This window comes from Crocuta crocuta, unplaced genomic scaffold (genome assembly GCF_008692635.1).
Source record: "Crocuta crocuta isolate KB4526 unplaced genomic scaffold, BGI_CrCroc_1.0 scaffold518, whole genome shotgun sequence".
Taxonomy (NCBI): Eukaryota; Metazoa; Chordata; class Mammalia; order Carnivora; family Hyaenidae; genus Crocuta; species Crocuta crocuta.
Genome location: NW_027530514.1, coordinates 2,844,698 through 2,868,914, shown reverse-complemented (window position 1 = coordinate 2,868,914; position 24,217 = coordinate 2,844,698). Strand labels below are relative to the sequence as shown.

Sequence of the window (24,217 nt, the reverse complement as noted above, 5' to 3'; positions counted from 1 at the left end):
CCCTGCCTTTGCCACAGCCACCTCAAAATTAGTTAAGTGGTTTTCTCTCACTTACAGTGTAGGCACTCTTCAACCTTTGCCTTTGTGCTGGATCTCAAGGAAAGCGGGTATGCACACAAGCCACTTATGAGCAGAATTCTCTGTTCCCTATAGTTCTATGATTCTCTCTCTCTTAATCCCCCCATTGATTTTCAAAACCAGATGACTTTTTTTTTTTTTTTTTAGCAGGGGGTGGGAGGGGAAGCATATCTTTCCAGCCCCAGCCCCTAGGGTCAAGATGCCTGATAGGGGACACAATCTCTATTTAAGGGAGAGTTCCTTATTTTAGATATCTCTGCTGATTGTGGGGTCACCTGGGATGGGGATCCCTGGGTGAGGCCATGTCTTGGATTCTCCTACACTACTCAAAGTGTCTCTTTTGTCTTTTGTTGTGGAGGTGCTGTTAATCTAGTTCCAAATATGGCTTTAAGTATGCTGTGTCCATGGAAGAAGGTGAGTTCAGGGTCATCTTATGCCACCATCTTCAAACTCCCACCATGGTTTTGTTTTTTTGTGTGTGTGTTTTAATTAAAGGAGAATACAAAGAACACACTAAAAAGAAATCCCAGAAATCAACTAGTTCTATCAGGTTATATCAACTAAATATAACACACTGTATTTAGATAATTATATGAAATTATTACTCAATACTCAAAGCCTTGTAGTTTATAAGGGACAAATATCTCAAAATCTAGCATTTTAAAGTTAATGTTCTCATAATTTCCCTATCATCTCCCCTTCTTCCTGAAGAACTGAAAGTAGGAAGAAGATTATGTTACATATTAGAAGAACATACAATATAGAGTAATTTTCTTGCAGTTAATCAATTCTTATCAAATTTATACTTGTAATGACCTTAGTAAAAGAGAAAAAAGAATGAATGTAAAATATTATATCCTTAAAACAGTGAAAATGTAAATTAAAAAGCCTATAGGAGTCAAAGTATCTCATAGTTCTTTACCCTTTCCTTAGAGGACTTTCCTATCTCTTTTATCATTTAACCCATTTGTTTTTTTCTAAAAAGTAGTTCCACAACTTTTTAAAACATTATTGAAAAAAAGTAACATAATATTTTAAGACTGATTAGTAAGCAGTATTATATGATTATTTACCAATTATCTGCACTCACATATCATTTTAACACCAAGTCTATGTTGCTTTTTACAACCAAATTTCAAGGCAAAAATAATTTGCTAAACAGTCTATGCCCATATAAATTCCCTATCCTCCCAACCACCTCCAAACAAGCTTATTGTACCCCAATGCTGTTATTCTCTGTTGAATGGATTTGATCCCTAAATACAGAAGCTCAGTATTCAATATTATTTTCAAAAGAACTGTAATTCTAGTCATATTAATAATATGGACTTATTTAGTGTCTACTGTCAAATGCAAGGTCATCTAAATTCTCCTACCTAGTCTACTGGTCTCACTTCCTATAAATCTAACTTCTACACAGTTTGCAAAGTAATCTCTAGCACCCACATCAGATTACATCACTCCTCTAATTAACATCCATTAAGATGTCTAGGACTAATTAAAATAGTTTTCAAAGTGTTCTCTACCCTAGAATTCTGGGTAGATGCCCCAGGTCACCAAAGGAGATAAGAAGGCAGATATCCAGGCAGGGACCTACTGCTACTTCAACCACAGCAATTCTATGTTGTACAACTTTTTTCTATCAGAATTTCATGTAAGATTGTTTTGTTTTTTCAAAGACAGGTAGAATGACTGGTCTTGTCAATTGCTGGCCTTGTAATTATCTAATCCTGGCATATAAAGCCCATGATGACCCCTACCAACCTTATCTCATGCCTCACACCTCTGAATTGTTCACTGTTCTTAAAACACTCCAGTTTCTTATGGACTTTTCCAGCTTCCACACTTTGGTACATGCGGTGCCTTTATCTAGAATGCCCAACTTATCATCTCTACTTCTTTAGTAAATTTCAATGCCCTTCAGGTCTCAGCTTAATTACACCATGTCTGAGAGATATGTCTTGACATGAAATATGCCTTGCTTATAACTCAATTATAGTACAAAACACCATACATTAACATTATTGGTCTGTACACTTGTTTCATCACTAAACACACTGCACATTAGCCAATGTGAATCACTAATCAGAATAACTCAAAAATTCTTAAAAACATATATTTATCAGCCAGACTACTAACAAGTGCAGGAAACTATTTGGTATGTAAAAACTAGTTCTCAATTCTTTTTTCTCCTACCTTTATTCCAAGAATAAAAATTTATTAAATTAATAAAAATTTTCTATTAATATTTAACCAAAAATTATTTTAAAAAGAAATCTTAATTCACAAACCTAATACCTTACATGGAATTTACATATTTATTAGAACAAGCTAAACTAAATTCCTAAATACCTTAACACAATAATCTTAGAAAATAAAGATATGTCCTTGGTCATACCTTGTGCTAACAGGGGACCAGAATACAGTTTTTTATAAATTTTTAATCATCTGAAAAAAACAATTAAAGAAAGTTGTCATTGTTTGGGGTTACCTACCTTTTAGAGTTTTTGGAGGGGAGGGAGGATTGCATGTTTAAGTTTCTATGATTATCAGGAAATGTAACCATAATATTTAGATTATAATAAAATTGACATAAAAATTTAGTCATTACAACCTTAGGTTTTCAAATAATAATCTTTGAATTTAACCTCGAACTTCTTTGGAAAAAATGTATTTGAAAAGCTAGCTTTTACAGAAACAAACTTTTATTGCTAACTACTGCCCTCTAGTGAATTACCAGAAAATCAACAAGGCTAAAGAGATTGTATCATTTAAAATGCTACTAGGTTGGTCATAATTGCCTCCAATTTTATTTGTTTCAAGTTCCAAAAATAAAGCTCCATCCATATTAAAACCTAAAATGTTCAAAAGAATATATACAAATTACAAACATTTCTAATACCTTCTTACACTGCCCAGTTTAGAACAGCAACTTTTCGCTGTATCTCTAATATGTGGAATGATAGTGTCTAATCTATGATCCAAGGAATACTATAAAGGGTGAGTATCAAGCACTGCCTGTAGACTGCATAAATGTCTTGCATGTATTTGTAACACCTAGTACTAAAGAACATGTATGCCGTTATGACTAATAATTCATTAAACATATACTGGATTATGATTTCCCCTTTGAGTATTCATTGATTCTAAGACACATATTTATTTTCTCACACTTAACATTAGTGAAATTCGGATGCATCTTATAATCATTGGCTACATAGGAGTCATGACATAGCTGTCATTACCTGTCCAGTCCGAAATTTGGTCACAGCTGGTTGCATTATAGTTACTTCTTCATCTGAGTTACATGCATTCTTGTTATCACTACTGAATTTAACTGTCCCTTAAAATGTCTTTAAGACAGTACTGTGATTTAACATTGAAACAAAAAGCTAATGTGTAGAAAGAGAGCAAAGGAGCCAATAGTGAAGCAAATATTTACTGAAACAAGTATAATTCTATATTTCTTGCACAGCAACAGTCAAGTGCTTTATGGCTTAAAGCAATATACCCAAAGTAAAAGCCAATTTCCATTTGCCCTTCACATGGCAAGATAAGAAACAATAACAAAAACAGTTTACACTTATGCACTGGGTATGTTAGCAGCTTCAAAGAAAATTCCAGAGACAAGAGTGGAGGCTTCAAGAAAAGCTGTGTCACTAATTCTCTTGATAACAGAAAAGAAACTTTTTATTTTTTAATTTGAGAGAGAGCATGCACATGTGAGCTGGGGTGAAAGGCAAAAGGAGAGGAGGTGGGGGTAGAGAGGGATGAGAGAGAGACAGAGACAAGGAGACAGAGACAGAGAGAGACAGAGAGAATCTCAAGCAAGTTCCACGCTCAGTGCAGAGCCCAACATGGGGCTTGATCCCATGGCCCTAGGACCATGACCTGAGCCGAAACCAAGAGTCAGACTCTCAAACAACTGAGCCACCCAGGTGTCCCAAGAAACAATCTTGTATAGTAAAACATGGACATGAATAACCAATTCAAAAAAGTGATTCAGGAGACTCAGATTCCAAATATGAAGTTTAGGAACATCTTTTCAATTTACTTCACTTACATTTTCTTTATTATCTATGAAAAATGATATGATTTTTAAATGTATTTATATAAGTCAAAAACTTAAAAGTAAAAGTATTTACATATGTAAAAAACTCATCACTAAACATAAAACAAAAATTATAAATAAGAACAACCATAGACAAGAGATCAGTATAGTGATACGTAAAGTAAAAGAGCATTTTACAATCAGTGGCACAGACTCAATGAAACACAGTATCACATGGAACGCTGAGAAATTTGACTTTTAAAGAACCTTTCTCGGGGCACCTGGGTGGCTCGGTCGGTTAAGCGTCCGACTTCGGCTCAGGTCATGATCTCGGGGTTTGCGGGTTTGCGGATTCAAGCCCCACGTCGGGCTCCATGCAGACAGCTCAGAGCCTGGAGCCTGCTTTGGATTCTGTGTCTCCCTCTCTCTCTGCCCCTACCCCATTTGTACTCTGTCTCTCAGAAATAAACAAANATGTGGAAACTAATTTGACAATAAACTATTAAAAAAAAAAAGACGTGAAAAAAAAAGAAATAAACAAACATTAAAAACAAATTTTAAATAAATAAATAACCTTTCTTTCCTCAGAGAATAGAGAATTAATGCTCTATTTCCGAATCCTTAATTTATTGTTTTTATTTTCTTTAATCCATTACTTTCTATTTTATATGAAATGTAGTTAGATTAGTATGTTATGTATGTGTGTATACATGTGTATATACATACATACATACATTTCACTGATACGTGTATAACATAAAAAGTTCAGTAGTTACCACTTCTATAGGCATTTCAATGGTCCACAGGATACATTTTTTATGGAAGTATCATTATCTAACATTTCCCCACTTGGTGGCACCAAGAATTTTAAATATCTATATAAATATTTGTGTCTAAAGGTTTCCTTTTTTTTAAATTTGAAAAATAGCAGATTCCATTTCAATTTAAGCTGAAAACAATAGTCACGCTACATGTTATCTGACTTTCTTCTAAAATTGAGTGCCCAATTATTGGCTTTTCCCTTAACGACACAGTAAATAGATACAATCTTGGTAAAGTTTAAATAATCAACTAGTTTCTAAATTAAACAATAATGTATAGCTAAGAAAATCATGCTCTATTGAGACATTACAAGAACTTCTCTGGTCTGAATACTAACAGTTGCAGAGTCTATAACAGATATGACTTTACCTTTAATAATTCTTTGCACTCAGGATCAAAGTAGTCTAAATATTAACTTCCTACTTCGGGTATTTTAATTAAAATTAAATCTCTTCTGTTTCCCATGAATATGTACTATACCCTCTTTCTACGTTCCACCATGTGAAAAGCTCAATTCTCAAGCTTTCCCATAACAAGTTAGAAGAAAACTTTATATCTACAGGCAAATATGATAATTAAATACTATTAACCACCTCTGTATAATAAAACCACCTATCTACAGTTAATTTTCAACTAGCTTTTTAATAAAGATTGACTATTAATGGCCTATTTTTAATTTTTTTTAATGTTTTATTTATTTCTGAGAGAGAGAGAGAGACAGCATGAGCAGGGGGCGGTCAGAGAGAGGGAGATACAGTATCTGAAGCAGGCTCCAGGCTCTGAGCCGGCTGTTAGCACAGAGCCCGACGCAGGGCTCAAACCCACGAACCATGAGATCATGACCTGAGCCGAAGTCGGATGCTCAACCGATTGAGCCACCCAGACGCCCCAATGGCCTATTTTTATAGATGGGGAAGCTATGGTTCAGATACTAGATTTTACATAAAGACTTTCACTCATGACTAGCACTCAGCTACAAACACCATGCTACTCCCTTAAACAGGGTCTCTTCAATACACACTAGATAGTAAAATTGGCCAGACTGATTTGGTAGCAAAACATTCTCCCACTGAGTTCTGAGCATATTTTGTGCTATTTAAATGATGTTTGTCTATCCATCCCCTCCTCCACCAAGTAACTACCACCCAACTTTGAATACCTCTTTGACATACTCATCTCTACATAAACCACATTTTCACTGATCATGATACAATTGCTATTATAATCTTGTTTACTTTCACTGCAAGATGTGGAAAGAGGTATACACTGCAGTTTAAACCATACTAAACTGAATATTCAACAATGTGAGCTACTAGTGACTACTGAGTGGCCAAAAAATTCCGAGACTCAGTAAACTGCTTAATTAAATCTTCAAAATCTCATTAAACATTATTCCCACTTTATAAATGAATAAACTTAGGTAGTAAAGTAGTTCAAGGGACCCACAGACAGAGTCCACATTTAAGACTCTTCACCAAGGATCATATTTTATTGCTTATTCTACTTAAAGAAAATATGTAAGTCCTAGGTAGTTTGATCTTGCTATGCTGTTACACTAGACTCTCTCTCTCCCTTGGGTTTAGGACTTAAGGGATCCCTCCCTACCTATTCAACATATTTTCTATGTCTTGTAGGTTCCCAGCCTGGGCCACATCATAAAATCCTCTGACTGCTTATCAATGTCCTCAGCCCAGCATTCTAGAAAAGTAAAGTTCTTCTAAGGATCGCTTAACTAAGTCAGTATGATTGTTCTACTGGTTTAATGATGGCTCAAATGACAATTTTCACAGCTTCAGCTAGAGTAATATAAAATACTACCTCAAAATATTTACTGTACAATAATACTGTTCCTTCAGAGAAGCTCTCTTTCAAAGAATGTTAATAATTTCATATATTTTTCCCATTCCCATACACCATTGCCACAGCTTATGAAATTCAGAGCCACCAGAGCAATAGTGTTAAAATGTTATTACTTTTCCATTTAAAACCTTTCAATGGCTTCTAATCTCAATCAAAACAAAATTCAAAATCCTAACCATGGTCTAAAAGGCTCTACATAACACAGCTGTACATAACATAGCCTCTGGCCATTTCTCATCTAAACTTCAGTCATCCTTTCCCTATGTTAACTGAGTTCCAGCCATAGCCTCTTTGCTATTATCTGAACACAGCATACATGTGTCAGCCTCAGGATTTTTGTACTTACTTTTCCTCATAGCTGGTTACTCAGGTCTCTGTTTAAATATTAGAGAAGGCACTCCTGACTTTTACCGCAGAACCAGCCTCTAGTATTGTCTATCCCATTATACTGGCTTATTTTTCTTCATAGCATATATTATTTGACTATTGGAAGACAATCCTCCATGAGTCTCTCATTTCTGCACATCTTGCAACTAATGTTCATTTTTTTCTATACTATCTTTTCAAGGATGTTTATATAGAAAAATAGCCTTGGAAAACAAAGATAGCATCTTTCTCTAGAGCAAAGGGCAAGAAGGCTTACTGTCCATTATAAAGATTCAGGTTCCCTAAGCTCAAAGTTCCTCTTCTACATGAAAGTAGCACCTGGTATACTTCATGTTGCCTCATGGGAAGTGGAACTCAGGAAACCAGCACAAGAAAATGCTAGTCCTAAGGCTAATGCTATTACTGTAAGTGATATAAAAGTCTTTGTCTTTGACCCTGAAGTCTTGCATCTTTAGCCAACAACCAAAGAGCTGTAGCAGGCTGCACTTAGGATAAAATCTTAAACCTTTCACAGTTCTTGATATTGATCTTACATATTGGTTTCCTTTTTTTCCATTTGTTTCTCCTGACTAATCTTTTATCAATAGTTATAAACTCATTTTCCTGTAGTTTTCAAAGCACTTTTACATAGTATCATTTGACCTTCAAAAATCACTAAGAGGCATACTTTTTATCCCCATTTAATGAGAAAGTCAATGACCCAGGAAGGTTAAAAAACAAATGCAAAATGAGCCTAACAAATCAGGCATAGTATTTGAGTAATTTGAGTCCAGGTCTAACTCTTAATATGTTGTTAATCTGTGACTGCTTCTTAAAAGACAAATAAATAACATACTACTGCTATATTCTGTGAGATGCAAGGATAATTATCCACTAATATTATGACAAATTCCTTATGTAGTGATACATGGAAAAAAATGAAAATTAATAAAACAGAGTACCCAAATGAGCACCTGACAGATAATAAAATGCATGTATTTTAGACTTCTTTTATTCCAAATAATGACACGTGAATGAGTACCTAACGCAACTATATTCTGCTATCACACTAAGAGCTCAATTCTTTCATGTCTAAAGAAAGACATATTAAACAATATCAACAATTTTTTCTTTATAACCAGTATTTCCCATTTCTGCAAGAATTAAGAATGCTGTAAACACAAATTCCATTAATATTAAAGGGTTCTAGACAATGTAAAGCTTCCTACACCATTCTCTTTCAGGAGAATGTGTCTTTCAGGTTATAACTGATTTTCTATAATTTGAGCAAAATCCTCAAAGAGCAGTCTGTACATAAGACTGGCAAGCTATTAACTCAGACCTTACCATCTTGAGGAAAAATAAAAAGTAGTTTTTCTGAGTATAAGATTAGATTCTATACACTAGGGGAATATCAAGTTATATTAAATATCTAATTTTAAAAACCCCAATATACTCACTTAGTATGAATCTATTGCATCCATATCAGATACTGATCAACAGTTAAGAGTTCTAATATGCTTATAAATCAGTATCTATTACTGCATAGTATATAACTAATTTCAAGGTTCACAAGTTATAAAGTTTGTTTCTGAATATTAAATTTCAAAAATACAGATAAAATAATTGTGACTAAGTAGTTAAAAATTTACTCTCTTCTTATGTAAAGAAAACTTAGGAAAATGAAGAAGAATGCACTAAAATGTTAAAGAGGAAAATATAATTGAATACATGACTAAAGTAAAAAAAATTACCTCATAAAATAATTTCTTAATTTTAACTCAACTATCACCATTACACTTACTGTATAAGTTATAGCTGCCAACATTCCAATCAAGGTCAGAGAACTGATAGAAAATGACAATGCAGCTAAACCATCTGCAAAGGAAGAAGAACTCTGTTAAAAATGTACATATATACTATTCAAATGTTCATATTAAACAAATCAATATAAAAATATAAAAACTGGGTTTCTTATATATTCTGAAGGAATAAACCCAATGTGTATTACCTCCTCTTTGAAGTGCCAACTCCAAGTGGAGACAAGAGTTTTTAAAGTGCTATTCACAAACTGATTTGCAAAAGGTCTTTTGGGCTAAAACCTTCTTTCTTTCACTTCTTAGAAGAGAAAAACTACTGTCTAATTGAGTCTAAAAAGAAATCAGCAAAATATTACATGTTCAAAAGGTGGCAAAAAGAACTATCCTGGACTTTCTCAATAGCGACCTTGAGAAATAACATTACAAAGGAAAGCCAGTGACCTTGACTTTTTCTTCCTCTCCCCTCCATTTTGATACTCCAGGTTTCTTTGTTCTTAATTTTCAATTAAGTTTTCAACATAGAGCCTAAAACTAAAATCTTAGACAGTTTATTTCACTCTTTAATTTGAAGGAAGCTAGCCTGCCCATGTGTTGGGCGGGGGAAGCCACACAAACAAAATAAATTCAAACAAAGCACCAACACAGAATACTATGTTAATAAGTTAGACTCAGGAAATTATTTAAGGAAAGGCCAATAAGTCAGAGGCAGGTGTGACACTTTTATTATACCAGATTATATGATGAAATACTATGCAAATGTGAATACTCTTAAATGTTAGTAACAATAATTTTTCCAGTTGTAATGTCGGTCCTATCGAAACTTTGTTTTTCATTTTTTTAATGTTTGTTTATTTTTGAGAGAGAGAGAGAGAGAGACAGGGTGTGAGCAGGGGAGGAGCAGAGAGAGGGAGATACAGAATCTGGAGCAGGCTGTCAGCTCAGAGCCCAAGGCGGGGCTTGACCCCACGAGCTGTGAGATCATGATCCGAGCCAGTCAGATGCTTAACCAACAGAGCCACCCAGGCACCTCGAAACTGTTTTGATATAGTTAAAATGCAAGTCCTGTGGAACCAAATATACTTTTGATTAATTTAATGTATATTAATCTTTTCATGAATAACAATAAAATTAGAATCATCTATCTTCTTAAAACTCATGTCTCAGTTTTATATAACACATGAAGAAAGCATATTATTAACACATTCACAAACTATGCAAGGCTAAATTTTAAGCCTCAATGTCATAAAACTAAAATATCATATTTTATGAACTCAAAAACATTTAAGGCTATTACTTTCTTGATCTTACTAAAATTATCAACAGAAAGTGTTCATTTAAAAAAAGGAGAGATCTGGTATTGCACTGATAGGAATTTTAAAGTACTACCACTTATAAAACACACCCTAGGGGCACCTAGGTGGCTCAGTCAGTTAAGTATCTGACTTCAGTCAGGTTATGATCTCACAATTCCTGAGTTCAAGCCCCACATCTGGAGCCTACTTCAGATCTTGTGTCTCCCTCTCTCTCTGCCTCTCCCTGCTCTCTCTTTCTCTTTCAAAATTAAATAATACACATTGAAATTTTAAAAAAATAAAATGCATCCTAATATCAGAAATATAAAACTGTAGGAAACTATGCGTCTTACAACTGATAAAATGGAGTATTACGTTAACATATTTGACCAATCAAAACAGTTAATATTAAAAAAAAGTTAATATTACTGATTTTGATAGTAAAATGTACTCTAGGAATATGGTGTTTAAGATATGAGATAAAAGAAATAATATTAAGACTAAAGAGCATGAGATTACAGAAATTAGAATAATGCTACCTATATAATTACTGATTCAAGTTATACTAATACTCAAAGACTAGCATAACTTACAAAATAATGTTTAAGGCAGAAGAGTAATTACTCAAGAGACGTGAAGGAGTTAAGAAAAGAAGCCATTTATTTCTCCGTAATAGGATCAGGTACATAAATCCTGACAATTTAGTATTAGTAGATGCCAGGATTGCTATCTTAGTTCTTGCTAGTATCAGCAAGATATTAATGGACCAGATGAAATCTTAAGTGGAAAGCAAGAAAATTAAGAAGCTGTATAGCAAGGACTCCAAGGCTTAATTTAATCATCATTTAATATTGTATCTGGGTAAGGGGAAAGAAAGGCTAATCAAGAATGTGTAATATTTATTAAAAATAAATAGAAATGCAATAAAGATTTCTCTGATTTATAAAATATTCTAATGTTCTTTGAAAATAAAGTTATTAGTATGTTCAAATGCACATGAAATTGAGTAATAAGTACAGCTTTATATCAGTTTCTAATACCAACTGTATCTTTTCAATGACTGGGCATCTTTCTTAACCTATTTTTCTCCTTCTAAAACCCTAAATCACATAAGGAAAACTTTTGGAAAATCAATTCCAAATTTTTGGTGAAGTACATTTATAATAGAATATTATTTCACTCATACAAAACCTCTGTAATTTATAATCTACATAAAAAATTACTGGGGCACCTGGGTGGCTCAGTCGCTTAAGCATCCAACTCTTGATACTGGCTCAGGTCATGATCTCATGGTTCATGAGATCAAGCCCTGCGTCAAGAGGGTGGGCAGCATGGAGCCTGCTTGGGATTCTCTCTCCCTCTTTCCCTCTCTCTCTCTGCCCCTCCCACACTTGCACTCAGGTGCACACACTATATCACTCAAATAAATAAACACTAAAAAAATTAATCATGATCAAACAGTAAAATAGCATTCTCTCATTGGGTAAAAGTTAAAAATAAAAAAACAATATATCAAGCACATTTCCTTAACACTATCTGTATAATCCCAAGTGAATTAATGAATACAGAGAAATTACAAGACCTTTACTGCTAAAATTCTTTGAAGATTATATTTTTGTTTTAACTTTTGTCTTCAAGTGTATGAAGAAGACACTAACTACATAACAGCTAGAAGTGAGTCTTAACATCACACAACTCCCAATTTTTCTAGCATACTTTTAAACACAAGTCAAAAGAACTATAAGGTTAAATTCTTAACACTCTAAAAACAGACTACTGAGAAATGTCCCAAGAGCCATGAAATGTAAATTATTTTGAATGTGTTTTTAAAAAGAATACTTACGACTACTTCCAAGTTCTTCAAACAGGAACTTCACTTTTTCCCACTCTGTAGAATTTTTGTTATTTGGAACATTCAGAGGAACAAAAGCACTACAAAAAAGAAAATAATTCTTCTTAGTGGTTTTAAAGATAAAAATTTGAATAAAAGGAAATGATCTAAAATTCAATTTCTAGTAATTTAAAAAAAACTTTTAATGTTTATTCATTTTTGAGAGACAGAAAGAGACAGAGTGTGAGGAGGGGGTGGGGCAGAGAAAGGAGACACAGAATCTGAAGCAGGCTCCAGCCTCTGAGCTGTCAGCACAGAGCCTGACAAGGGGCTTGAACTCACAAGCTGTGATATCATGACGGAAGTCGGCTATCCAACCAACTGAGCCACCCAGGCTCCCCTCTAGTAATTTTTTTATACAAAGATCAACTCCTCCACACACACAGCTTAACAAGCCAAATCTATACCATGTACAGAGGGGTGTGATAAGCTTCTTATGTATGTGTTTATTACATTCTAAATTTTATTACTGTATTCAGTATAATGAGTTTTATTTGTAGTCCTATGTATTTTATTTTTTGCATTTAAAATATTTTGGGCAGCTGTGTGGCTCAAGTTGGGTAAGCATCTAACTCTTGATTTTGGCTCAGGTCATGATGTCAAGGTCATAAGATCATGACCCTTCCCCAACTGGGGCTCCATGCTGGGGATAGAGCCTGCTTGAGATTCTCTACCTCTCCCCCTCCCTCTGCCTCTCCCCAAATTGCGGGTGCTTTCTTCTGCTCTCTCTCGAAATAAAGATAAGATAATTTTGAAAAGGAGCCATAGGCTAAAGAATAAAAAGGTCCATAATACAAAAAAGGCCAAGAACTTCTGTGTTAAATCAGAAGAACAGAATATATGTAATGATTTCAATGTATTTATATAAATAGAAAAGAACAGAAAGGAAATATACTAAAATAAACAGTAAATATCATGTTGTGAAGCTAGGGTAATTTCTACTTTCTTTTTAGCATTTTTTTTGGTCATTCAAGAATCGAACCAATACATGTAATTAAAGTAGTTTCTATTTATTTTTCAATCCACAGCTTAAGGGGCATCATTGAAGTAACAGTGAGAGCTAGCTTCCTAGGACTTACTCTAGATGCTTAAACTGTGAGAAAATGGAAGACAGAGATGAAATAAACAAGGGAAAGAAAGAAAAAAAAAGGAAAAAGGTAGACAGTCACTTTAAACAAGTTTTTTTTAATTTTTTTTTATTTATTTCTGAGAGAGAGAGAGAGCAGGTGAGCAGGGGAGGGTCAGAGAGGGAGGGAAACACAGAATCTGAGGCAGGCTCCAGGCTCTGAGCTAGCTGTCAACATAGAGCCTGACACAGGGCTTGAACCACGAGATCATGACCTGAGCCGAAGTTGGACTCTTAACCAACTAAGGCACCCAGGCGCCCTGACAGTCACTTTAATGTCTAACTCAGAAACAAGACTAAGGTAAAGGACTGGGTATCCCTTAAATTGTACATGTAGATAATCAAATAGGAATGTAAGAAATAACTCTAACACTACCTCCTTTCTAACCTAATCTAATTGTAAGCAAAGCACAAAGATCTATCCTCTTCTGTAAAGAGGAAAACTTAATGAGTTCAACAATATATATACAGTAAGGTATTCACTCTGATAATGTGTGCAAGTAAAACAAAGCAAAACTTTTCTGTTTTAAACCTTTACCATTTGCTACTACTGATACTTTGTATTCTTATAAAAAGATGAATGATCAGAGCATATCAGGTTATTTAAATTTCTAACTATTGCATTGATATCCATTTACTACACTCAATCTTGGAGACTTCACACCATTTTCAGAATGAAAAGTGATTACTCACACAGTATTAGAGCAATAAATGTAAAAAGTTCATTATTCATTGCCCTGGCCACAAAATCAAAAATAAATAAAAGTAGTAAAGTAGAATCAAAAAATAAAGAAATAAACCTCCTGAAAACTATACTTCTATAATGGTACTAACTTATTTCTTTGAATTTTAACAAAAGTATAAAAGAAGGAAGAAAAAACTATATAATATCCCTCTAATTTATTTGGACAGAGTTTTTTCCAGATATATATATTTATATATTAAAAAGTTTATTTTGAATTTGTAAGTTGGATACAACCAATTCTATGAGTAGGAGGAAAAACTTCTGTGTTGTACAAAATATCACCTATAGTACTTAAATAAAAATATGTATTACAAATATCTAAAAATAGTATTCATACTTAGAATATTTATTATCTATGTCAGCTTTAGGTAATCAAAGCTTCTGCCCAGAGGCAGAAGGAAATTAAGTCTTAGCTGTTGATCACACGTACATGTACAAACTCCTGAGCCACCAGGACTGTATAATCTAAGAAACATCTGAAAAATATTTTCACATCAACTAAGACAAACATCTATAAACAGAATTCAAGAGTTACAACTAAATTCATCTATATATCCTGAACAATAATATTCAAAACATGTAATAACCAATATGGCAAAGACATAAACCAGTCAACAGAGACACTGGCCTTAATTCTGGAAGACCCTGTGGAACCAGGCTTTACCCTTTAAATGGGCCTAGGGTGGGGTATGAAGATTCAAGAAGGTAGAGCTGCAACTGACTTAAATGCAAGTATTTCAACCTCTTAAAAACCAGGAGGGGCAAACCAGTGTTCACTGGCCAAATATCAGCCTGTAGACAAAGATCTATAAAGAGAAAGGAGTATCTCCTAACAGACACAAAGGCAACTAAAACCAAAGTCAGATGTGTCTGGAATATAAATACATCAATTTTGATGAGGAGGCAGCATTTAATAAGGGTATCTATCAGCCATTTACTAAATGATGATGACACTAAAGTAACCAAGAGTATAATGAGATTTGTGTGGTAGAAAGTACAGGTATTTTCTTAATCTCAGTTTCTCTCAAAAAAAAATGCATACAGAGAACCTCAGCTTCCCAAGACACACCATACTAGATCGAGAAGAGAACTGTGGCCTCATAAGGTTATAAATTTCTCTTACACTCTTAAAACAGTGAAACTGAAAAGCTGCTTGGTAAAAATATTTTATACCCAATCTGACTCACTGTATTAGTTTAATACAGATTATCTCTCATAGGAAAACACAATGGAAAGTCTAATGAATTTCAGTAGATATGAAACTGAAATGATACATTCAGTAGAATAGAAAATAAGATTTTCACATCTTATACCCAATCACCAAGTCATTTTTATCTTCCAAATAGCTTATCAGTTTCTTCCTGTCGGTTCTCTTTGTAACTACTCTAATTCAGACCCTCATCTATCAGCTGAACTATTACAATGATTACCTAAGTGGTCTTCCTATCTACCATTTATATTTTAATTCTCCAACCCAAATCCCAAATGGCTCTTTCAAAAGCATCCTTCATGGTGTTGCAACTCTTAAAACAAATCCATATATAATTACTTTCATGCATTCACAAACATAAATGTATACACATCTTCACTGTCTTTCAACTGCTCAGCAGGATCAAACTCGAAATTTCTTAAACATAGTATATAAAACCCAGAGTCTACCTACCTGGCTAATGCCATGGCCTGTCACCCACGCAAACACCTGAAATGTCACATCTTCTTTTTTTTTTTTTTGTACTGTGAGAGTTTAAATCCACATTGCATGTTTTAAGGTCATTCTTCAAATATTCCATGCTAACTACAGCCTCTCAGTTACCACAATGTTATGGACTCAACTGGTCCCCCTAAAATTTTTATGTCAAAGCCCTAACCACCATTTTGATGGTATTTGGATATTGAACCTTTAGGGAGGCAATTATGGTTAAATGAGGTCCTAGGAGTAAGGTTCTAAACCAACAGGATTGGTGTCTTTAAAGAAGAGGAAGAGACTAGAGAGCTCTCTTTCTCTCTCCCCCTGCTAGCAGAATAAAGCCCATGTGAGCACATAGTGAAAAGGTAGCTATCTACAAGCCAAGTATCCTCACCAAAATCCAAATGTACTGACACCTTGAACTTTTAACCTCCACAGCTCCAGAACTGCAAGAAAATAAACATTCACTAGGACATTCACTGGACTAAGCTATCCAGTCTGTGCTGTTTTGTTACCACAGCCCAAGTAGACTGATAGAGAATTTGGTACCATAAAGTGGATTTCTACTGTGACAAATACCTAAAAATGTGGCTGTCTCTTTGAAATTCAGTAGTGGGCAAAGGCTGGAAGAGGTTTTTTTTGTTTTTGTTTTTGTTTTTTTAGAGAGACAGAGAGAGACAGACAGTATGAGCAGGGGAGGGGCAGAGAGTGGGAGACACAGAATCTGAAGAAGGCTCCAGGCTCTGAGCTGTCAGCAAAGAGCCCCATGTGAGGCTCGAATTCACAAACTGCAAGATCATGACCTGAGCTGAAGTTGGACACTTAATCGATTGAGCCACCCATGCACCCTAGGAAGAGTTTTAAGGGGCATACCAGAAAAATCCTAGGCTGTCCTGAAGGTGTGAAAAAGAATAAAAGAAAAAAAGAAGGTCCCAAATGGAGTCACTTGTGCTGAGTCCCACCAAGATTTAATATTTAACCTAACTGCAGTTTCAGCATCTCCCAGGAGTGAAATTTTTTTTAATGTTTTTATTTTATTTTTGAGAGACACACAGAGCATAAGCAGAAGAGCAGAGAGACAGAGACACAGAAGCAGGCCCCAGGCTCCAAGCTATCAGCACAGAGCCCGACATGGGGCTCAAACCCAGGAGCCCTGATATAACCCTAATCGAAGTCAGACCCCTAAATGAGCCACTCCAGCAACTCCAGGAGTGGAATTTTAAGCTAATCAATCTGAAATTTCCTAATCAGTACTAGTAAGGTAATCTGCCTGATAAAACTCCCTACCTTCCCCTCAGGGAAGGTGACCTTCCCTGAAACAATTCACTCTTTGAATTTCCTTATCTCACCAACTTCTGCCTATAAAAGCCTTCCATTTTGCATTAAATCCTTAGAGCCCCTTTCTATTTGCTAGATGGATGGTGTTCAATTCATGAATTGCTGAATAAAGGCAACTAGATCTTCAAATTTACTCATTGGAATTTTGTATTTTAGCAAAGAGACTATTGATAAAAAAATGTGCATGCTAAATGCAATTCTAGGAAGGGCTGAAGAGTTATAGAGAAAGTCTTTGTTGTCTTAGAAAAGACATAGATCATCTCATGAATACAATGTTGGTAGAAATATGGATGCTAAAGGTCATTCTGGTAAAATCTTAGCTAGAAATGAAGAACATGTTATTGGAAACTAAACGAAAGAAGATAACATGTTATACAGTGACAGGGACTATGGCTGAAATTGCTTTGTGGTTCTATGAAAGGCAGGACTTTTAAGAAATGAAATTGGGTATTTGGCTGAGAAGGATTCTAAGCAAAGTGTTGAAGCACTAGGCTGGTTTCTCCTTACTGTTTACAGAAAAATGTGAGAGGAGAGAAGTAAAGGTGAAGGAACTGTTAAGCAAAAAGGAACTGTCCCAAAAGTATTGTAAAAAATAATGAAGCATGTTTTAAGATTGTGGCTGAATAACCATTTGATAAGGAGATTAATAAGGGTGGAAACCACAGATTTAATCAGCCATCTCAGAAGCCAGGAATAATAGTGGGATGATACTGGCAGAAACACTGCCAATTTGTAATAAAGGGAACATAGATGGGACAAAATAAGGAAGGCTAGGAGATTTTTGAGACTCACAGGACAGGATGACAGAATTATTTGGCTGAGAACATGCTTTATCCTTCAAGAAAAAGTATCCAAAAGCAATTCAGTTATAATTAGGCCTGCCATTCCCACTACAGGCCCAGGGAAGAGGCTGCTTCCTCTTCTGTTTCCTCTGTTGTGGCCACAGGACAACTGCTACAGAGTCAAGGGCCTAAGACCTATGCCCAGAACCTGGAGGACACAAAATCTGTTTTCACAAGTTCACTACTGAAGAAGAATTTTTACTCCTTTGACTCAGAAGAATGATTCATACTTCAGGTCTCACCTGTATCAGATTTAGAAGATATTTAGATGAGACTTAAGACCTAGAATTGATGCCAAGTTAAGACTTCGGGGGCTGCTGGGATGGGATGAATGCATTTCGTATGTACAAAGGATATGAACTTTGAGGGGCCAGAGAACAGAATGTTATGGTCTGAATTTGTCCCCACAAATTCCCTGTGTTTACGCTCTAACCCCAAATTGTGATGGTTTTGGATATAGGGCCTTTAGGAAGGTAATTACTTAAATGAAGTCATAATGGTGGGACCGGACCATAGCCCCAGGGGATTGAGTCCTTTAGGAAGAGGAAGAGACACCAGAGAAGACTCTCCTCTCAGTGAGACCACAGAGGAAAGATCATATAGGACATAGTAAGAAGGCAGCTACCCACAAGCCAGAATGAGAGTTCTCACCAGAAACCAAACTTGCCAACATCACGATCATGGATTTCTAGCCTCTAGAACTGTGAGAAAATAAATGTCTATTATTTACAGCAATCTGAAAAGACTAATATACTATACACGTTAGTCACCTTTTTCCTTTATTTAGTTGGCTGACTAATTTCCACTCCTCAAACTTCAATTCAAATATTATTCCCTAGTAGGTCTTCCCTGATTCTTCAACGCAGAATTCCTACTATAAGACTAGGAACTTGATGGGGCACCTGGGTGGCTCAGTCGGTTAAGCATCCTACTTCGGCTCAGGTCATGGTCTCATGGTTGGTGAGGTCAAGCCCCATGTCTGGCTCTGTGCTGACAGCCAGAGCCTGGAGCCTGCTTTGGATTCTGTGTCTCCTTCTCTCCCTGATCCTCCCCTGCTCACACTGTGTGTGTGTCTCTCTCTCTCTCAAAAATAAGTAAAATGTTAAAAAAAAAAAAAAAAGAATTGGAACTTGCTACTCCACCATCAAAACCTGGTACCTATCTCTTATTAGAGCACTTAAATATTATAACTCAAGTTATATATTTATGTCTCTCCCCACTGTGAATCTTAAGGAAATAGACAACGACCCTACATCTTTATCCCCAAGACTTTGCACACTACTCAACAAAGTGCTCCAAAAATATTAGTTGCATGAATTAGTTAAACCTCAACAATGTTTTTGCAATAAAATTATCTACTGTTTTAAAAGAAAAAACCACATCACTTAACAAAAATGAGGAGTAGGTCACCTTCAAGAAGATTTCAAGAAATTTAGTCAATCACTTTACCTAAATGTATACCTCATTCAAATATGGTAATAGAAGAACACTACCTTGGGTAACCAAAACATTACTAGTCTTTCATTCACAAATTTTAGGCTTGTGAAATACAGGAATCACATATGCTCCTCTCTATCAGTGCCCTCAGATGAAGACCTCAAATATCAATGAGAAAATATAGGCCAATCAGAGAGGAACACTTTTATTTGCACACAAAACCTAAGAACCTACCTGTACCTCTTTTCATTTTTATCACTCTTATAACAATGGAGGAAATATCCTTCCATCTTAATCAAAGGCTTCCACCTGTATGGTTGCTTTCCTATGCCATTTCTTCTCACCTGTTATCTGCCATGAGAGCCAACATTATTAATTAAATTACAAAAGGAACATAGTATTGAGAAAGGCAGGAGGTGGCACAGGAAATAATCCTTAGCAATCCTTCAGCTTATCTTTCATATTTTACAAAGGAAAAAACTCATTTTCTCAGTGGAGCTAGATACTGATATTGGAAGAGCAGAGACTAAACTCTGACTTTCCTAATGCCTGATGAGGTGGCTTATTCATCATCTATTCCTGAATGCCTGTAAAATGTACCATGAACTGAACTGAGCTTCTGATACTCCCCCATCAAACTTGTTCTTCCTTCAGATGTGCCTGTCTCAGATGATGACAACTTCACCTTTCTATGTAGCAAAGAATTTGGCCTTGCCCAAAAAGAAGTGTGAATTTTGCCCCTGGACCCAGCAGGTACCCAATGTCATGACTGACAGGAGTGTCTTATTTAGGGCAGGAGCTGCCAACACTGGCTCATAAGTCCTGGGCCAGAAAGACCAACCATGTGATTTAGGGTGGGGGATTCTGGAGCATATGGCATCCACTGACCTAGAGGCTGAGATAACTATGTGGGCAATCAATCAATGAGACTTGCCTACATAACAGTCTCAATAAAAACTCTGAATGTTAGGGCTCATGTGAGTTTCCCTGGTTGGCAATACTCCATACATACAGTCATACATCAATGCCCTGAAGAGTTACATAACTTGAGGACAATGGAAGGTTCGTATCTGGAAACATCCCAGACTCTATCTCATGCATCTCTTTTGGTTGATTTTAACCTGTATTCACTTATAATAAATGGTAACAATGGATATAATAGCTTTCAGTGATTTACTTAAATCTTTCTAGAGAATTATGAAACCTGAGAGTAGTTTTAGGAACCTCCCAAAGTAGCAGTTGGTGTTAAAAGTGAAGGAAATGTTCCAAAGACTTTGCAGTTTGGCTAAGTATAGGTACATCCTCAATTTCTCTTTCTCTCACACCCCACCTATTTATCCTATTGGAATATCCCACTGGCTCTTTCTCCAGTGGCTACCATCATGCCTCCTCACAGATCTCATATTTCTACCCTTATCCCCAAAATGTCAAATCTCAAAACATCATCCAGGGATCCTTTTAAAATGTCAGATTATGTTCCTCAAAAACAAAAGCTTCTCGAATAGCTTCCCACCTCTCTCACAATAAATGTCAAAGTTCTAACAAAAGCCTATGATATTCTACTAAATTTGGCAGATCTAGTTACCTCTGACCATCTCTTCATCTACTCTAGACTTCATTCACTACACTCCAGCCACATTAGTTTCCTCACTTTGTCATATAGAAAATCTGTTAAAACTCCATCGGAATTATGCAAAATGTTACTCTAAATGAGGATGGAAGGTAATTTGCCGTGAAAAGAATGAATAAATTTAAAAATATATTTTTGGGGGAGCCTAGATGGCTCAGTCAGTTGAGCATCTGACTCTTGATTTCAGCTCAGGTTATGATCCCAGGCTCATGGGATCGAGTCCTGTGTAGGACTCCTTGCTGAGCTTGGAGCCTGTTTAAGAGGTTTTCTCTGTCTCCTTCTGCCCTTATCCCCCATTCAAGTTCTCTCGCTCTAAAAAAACAAAAACAAAACATACATTTCAGATACCATTTCAGATACATTGCCAGATACTCTGGCTGTTATAAAGATTTGTGGTTTTACTGATGGTTTTCAGTTATGTTCTAAATCATGAGCTGGCAAATCTCTGACTGCCTGTGTTTGTCAATAAAGCATTATTATAACTGAGTCATGTCCTTCATTTGCATACTGTCTATAACTACTATAGAGCTACAGGAGAGTTGAGTAGTTGCCACAAAGACCATACTGACCTCTAACTTAAAATACTCACTAACTGCCCTTTAAGAAAGTATGCTGGGGCACCAAGGTGGCTCAGTTAGTTCAGGTCATGATCTCATGGTTTGCAACTTCAACCCCAAGTCAGGCTCAAAGTCTGGAGCCTAGTTCGGATTCTGTGTTTCCTTCTCTCTCTCTGCCCCTCCCCAGCTTGCTCTCTCTCTCTTTCTCTCTCTCAAAAATAAACACATTAAAAAACAAAGTTTGGGGTGCCTGGGTGGCTCAGTCAGTTAAGCATCTAAATTCGGCCCATCATGATCTCACTGTTCGTGGGTTCTGGCCCCGCATCGGGCTCTGTGCTGATAGCTCAGAGCCTGGAGCCTGCTTCAGACTCTGTATCTTCTTCCTCTCTCTCTGCCCCTCTCCTACTCATGCTCTGTCTCTCAGCAATAAATAAACATTTAAAAAAAATTTTTTTTCAAGTTTGTTTATCTCTGTTCTAGATAATTTATGTTTCTAGATAAGAGACTTTCACGTTAACAGAGCAAATTCATGTAACTGGCTTTTTTAAAAGGCCAAAAGAGACTAAAAAATATATTCAATACCTTAGATAAGTAGAAAAACTACTAAAAAATGTTCTTTCAGTAAGTACTTTTTTCATGACACACAGACAGAGTACTGGAAATATGCCTTGATTATAAAGCATTTGTACTCTAAGAACTCTTAGAACTATAAAAGATTACTGAACAGTTTTACTTCCACCACAAATTGTATTTGATAAATGACATTTTTTATTTATTGAAATATCTGAGAACAAATTACAAAAGGGAACTTTTAAAAGCTTATTAGCACCTCACATATTTCCTAACATTAAAAAAAAAAAGAAGACTCAAAACCTATTTTAACAAGGAGAATGTCTTCCGTTAACAAGGACAAATGTTTTTCAAAGAGAAAACTTTAAATGTATAAAAAATGTATAAAGCTTTATTGATACTAGTATAAAACCTTAAGGAAGAAGATTTAAGAAAGGAATTCACTGACAAACATTAATTCAAAGATTTAGACTGATGCATTGAATTTGAAAAGATACACAGATGGGTGTTCACCATCAAAGAACTGTTTATACAAAGAACTGTTTATACAAATGTTTATATGCAAACATCATAAGTGCCCAAATAGTCATCACTAGAAGATTAAATAAATTGTATCCTTTAACTTTCATCTTTTTTTCTTAATGTTACTTATTTTAAGAGACAAAGGGAGAGTGTGAGCAGGGGAGGGGCAGAGAGAGAGAAAAATCCCAAGCAGACTCTGCACTGTTAGCACAGAGCCTGACAGGAGGCTCAAGCTCACAAACCATGAATGAGATCATGACCTAAGCCAAAGTCAAGACTGGATGCTTAACCAAGTAAGCCATCCAGGGGCCCCTAAATAAACCGTATCTTAAAAAGAGAATGCAATACTGTCAAAAGTGATGAATCTATATTACTATCCTAAAGATATACCTAAAATATGTCAGCAAGTAGGTTATCAAAAATTACATAAAAACAAAACACATTTCTTTAAAATTATAACATGCAGGCTATGTGTATGGGGGAAGGGCACTCTGCACGTATCTGAGCACATAAAAAATATCTAGGTAGAACAATACAGACAAAAATGGATAACTGTGGTTACTGCTTGGTAGTGATATAAAAGGTGGTTTATTCTTTTCCTTATATTTTATCTACATTTTCTGAATGAGCCTTTATTATTTCCATTATATACTATTTCCATTTTCAGGGGGGAAAAATCAAGACTTACCCAACTAAAAGAAGAAGTGCACAAATTACAGCAAATCCCAAAGTATACTTGAATGCCGTTTTAATTTGCTAGATGCCAAGGGGAAAAAGTATACCATTTAGTGAGACATTTAAAATATAAAATATTCTTGTTACAGTGTAACAGTACTTTCATATCAAATGTACATTTATATTCAACTGTGTAAAATTTTCCTTGTTGAAAAAAATATTAAAATTTAAGAAAAAACAATATATATGCCACATCATAAGTATCTTTGTAAACCATACTAAAGTTTAAAATCTTTTCAGTAGTTAGACCTCATGAAAATCGGTATTCAAAAGCACAATAAATTCTTCAGTAGGCATCATTAGTAAAATTATCAGGATATTTAATAAAATATTCCCCCAAACACTAAGCAATCAGAATCTATAATACCCCTCCCCCAATTCATTGAAATGGGTTATAAGAATTGAATAAATATTTAATATGCATATACGTGTATATGTATATATTATATATATAAAATGTATATTTATATACAACAAAAAATATATAAAACATGTAAGTTTATAAGACATTTATCATTATCTTTGTTCAAAGACAAAGAAAAATACAAAGCTGGATATTCTAAATATGAAAAGACAAGTTAACCTCAAAGAAAAGGTTAAATTAGTAAAAAGAAAAAAATATATTTGTCTCTCAGCCTAATGAAGTCTCTAAAAATCACCTTTTAAAATTTAAATTCATGCTTCATATAAACGAATTCTTCACAGAGACAGTCTTTAGGAAAAAACCTAAAGTAAAGGTTAAGGAGGATCCTAAGATCAACTAAAGAGTTGGGGAAGATGAACTTTAGAACAAGTGAAAAGAGAAAGCATGGATCTCATTCAGTTTTCAACATTAAATCTTACCAGCC

The 24,217-nt window shown here is 35.2% G+C and overlaps 1 protein-coding gene across 2 annotated transcripts in view; it reads right to left on the bottom strand.

Annotated features, from left to right (window-relative positions):
• LMBRD1 (LMBR1 domain containing 1) overlaps window positions 1–24,217 on the bottom strand; it is a 105,526-nt gene that overhangs the window by 58,032 nt on the left and 23,277 nt on the right. For both annotated transcript variants that reach the window (XM_077767247.1, XM_077767248.1), the window contains exons 5-7: window positions 23,323–23,390; window positions 12,133–12,221; window positions 8,982–9,055 (exon numbers count right to left, since the gene is read on the bottom strand). In XM_077767247.1, coding sequence (XP_077623373.1) covers window positions 8,982–9,055; window positions 12,133–12,221; window positions 23,323–23,390 — 231 coding nt within the window. The remainder of the gene's footprint in view (window positions 1–8,981; window positions 9,056–12,132; window positions 12,222–23,322; window positions 23,391–24,217) is intronic.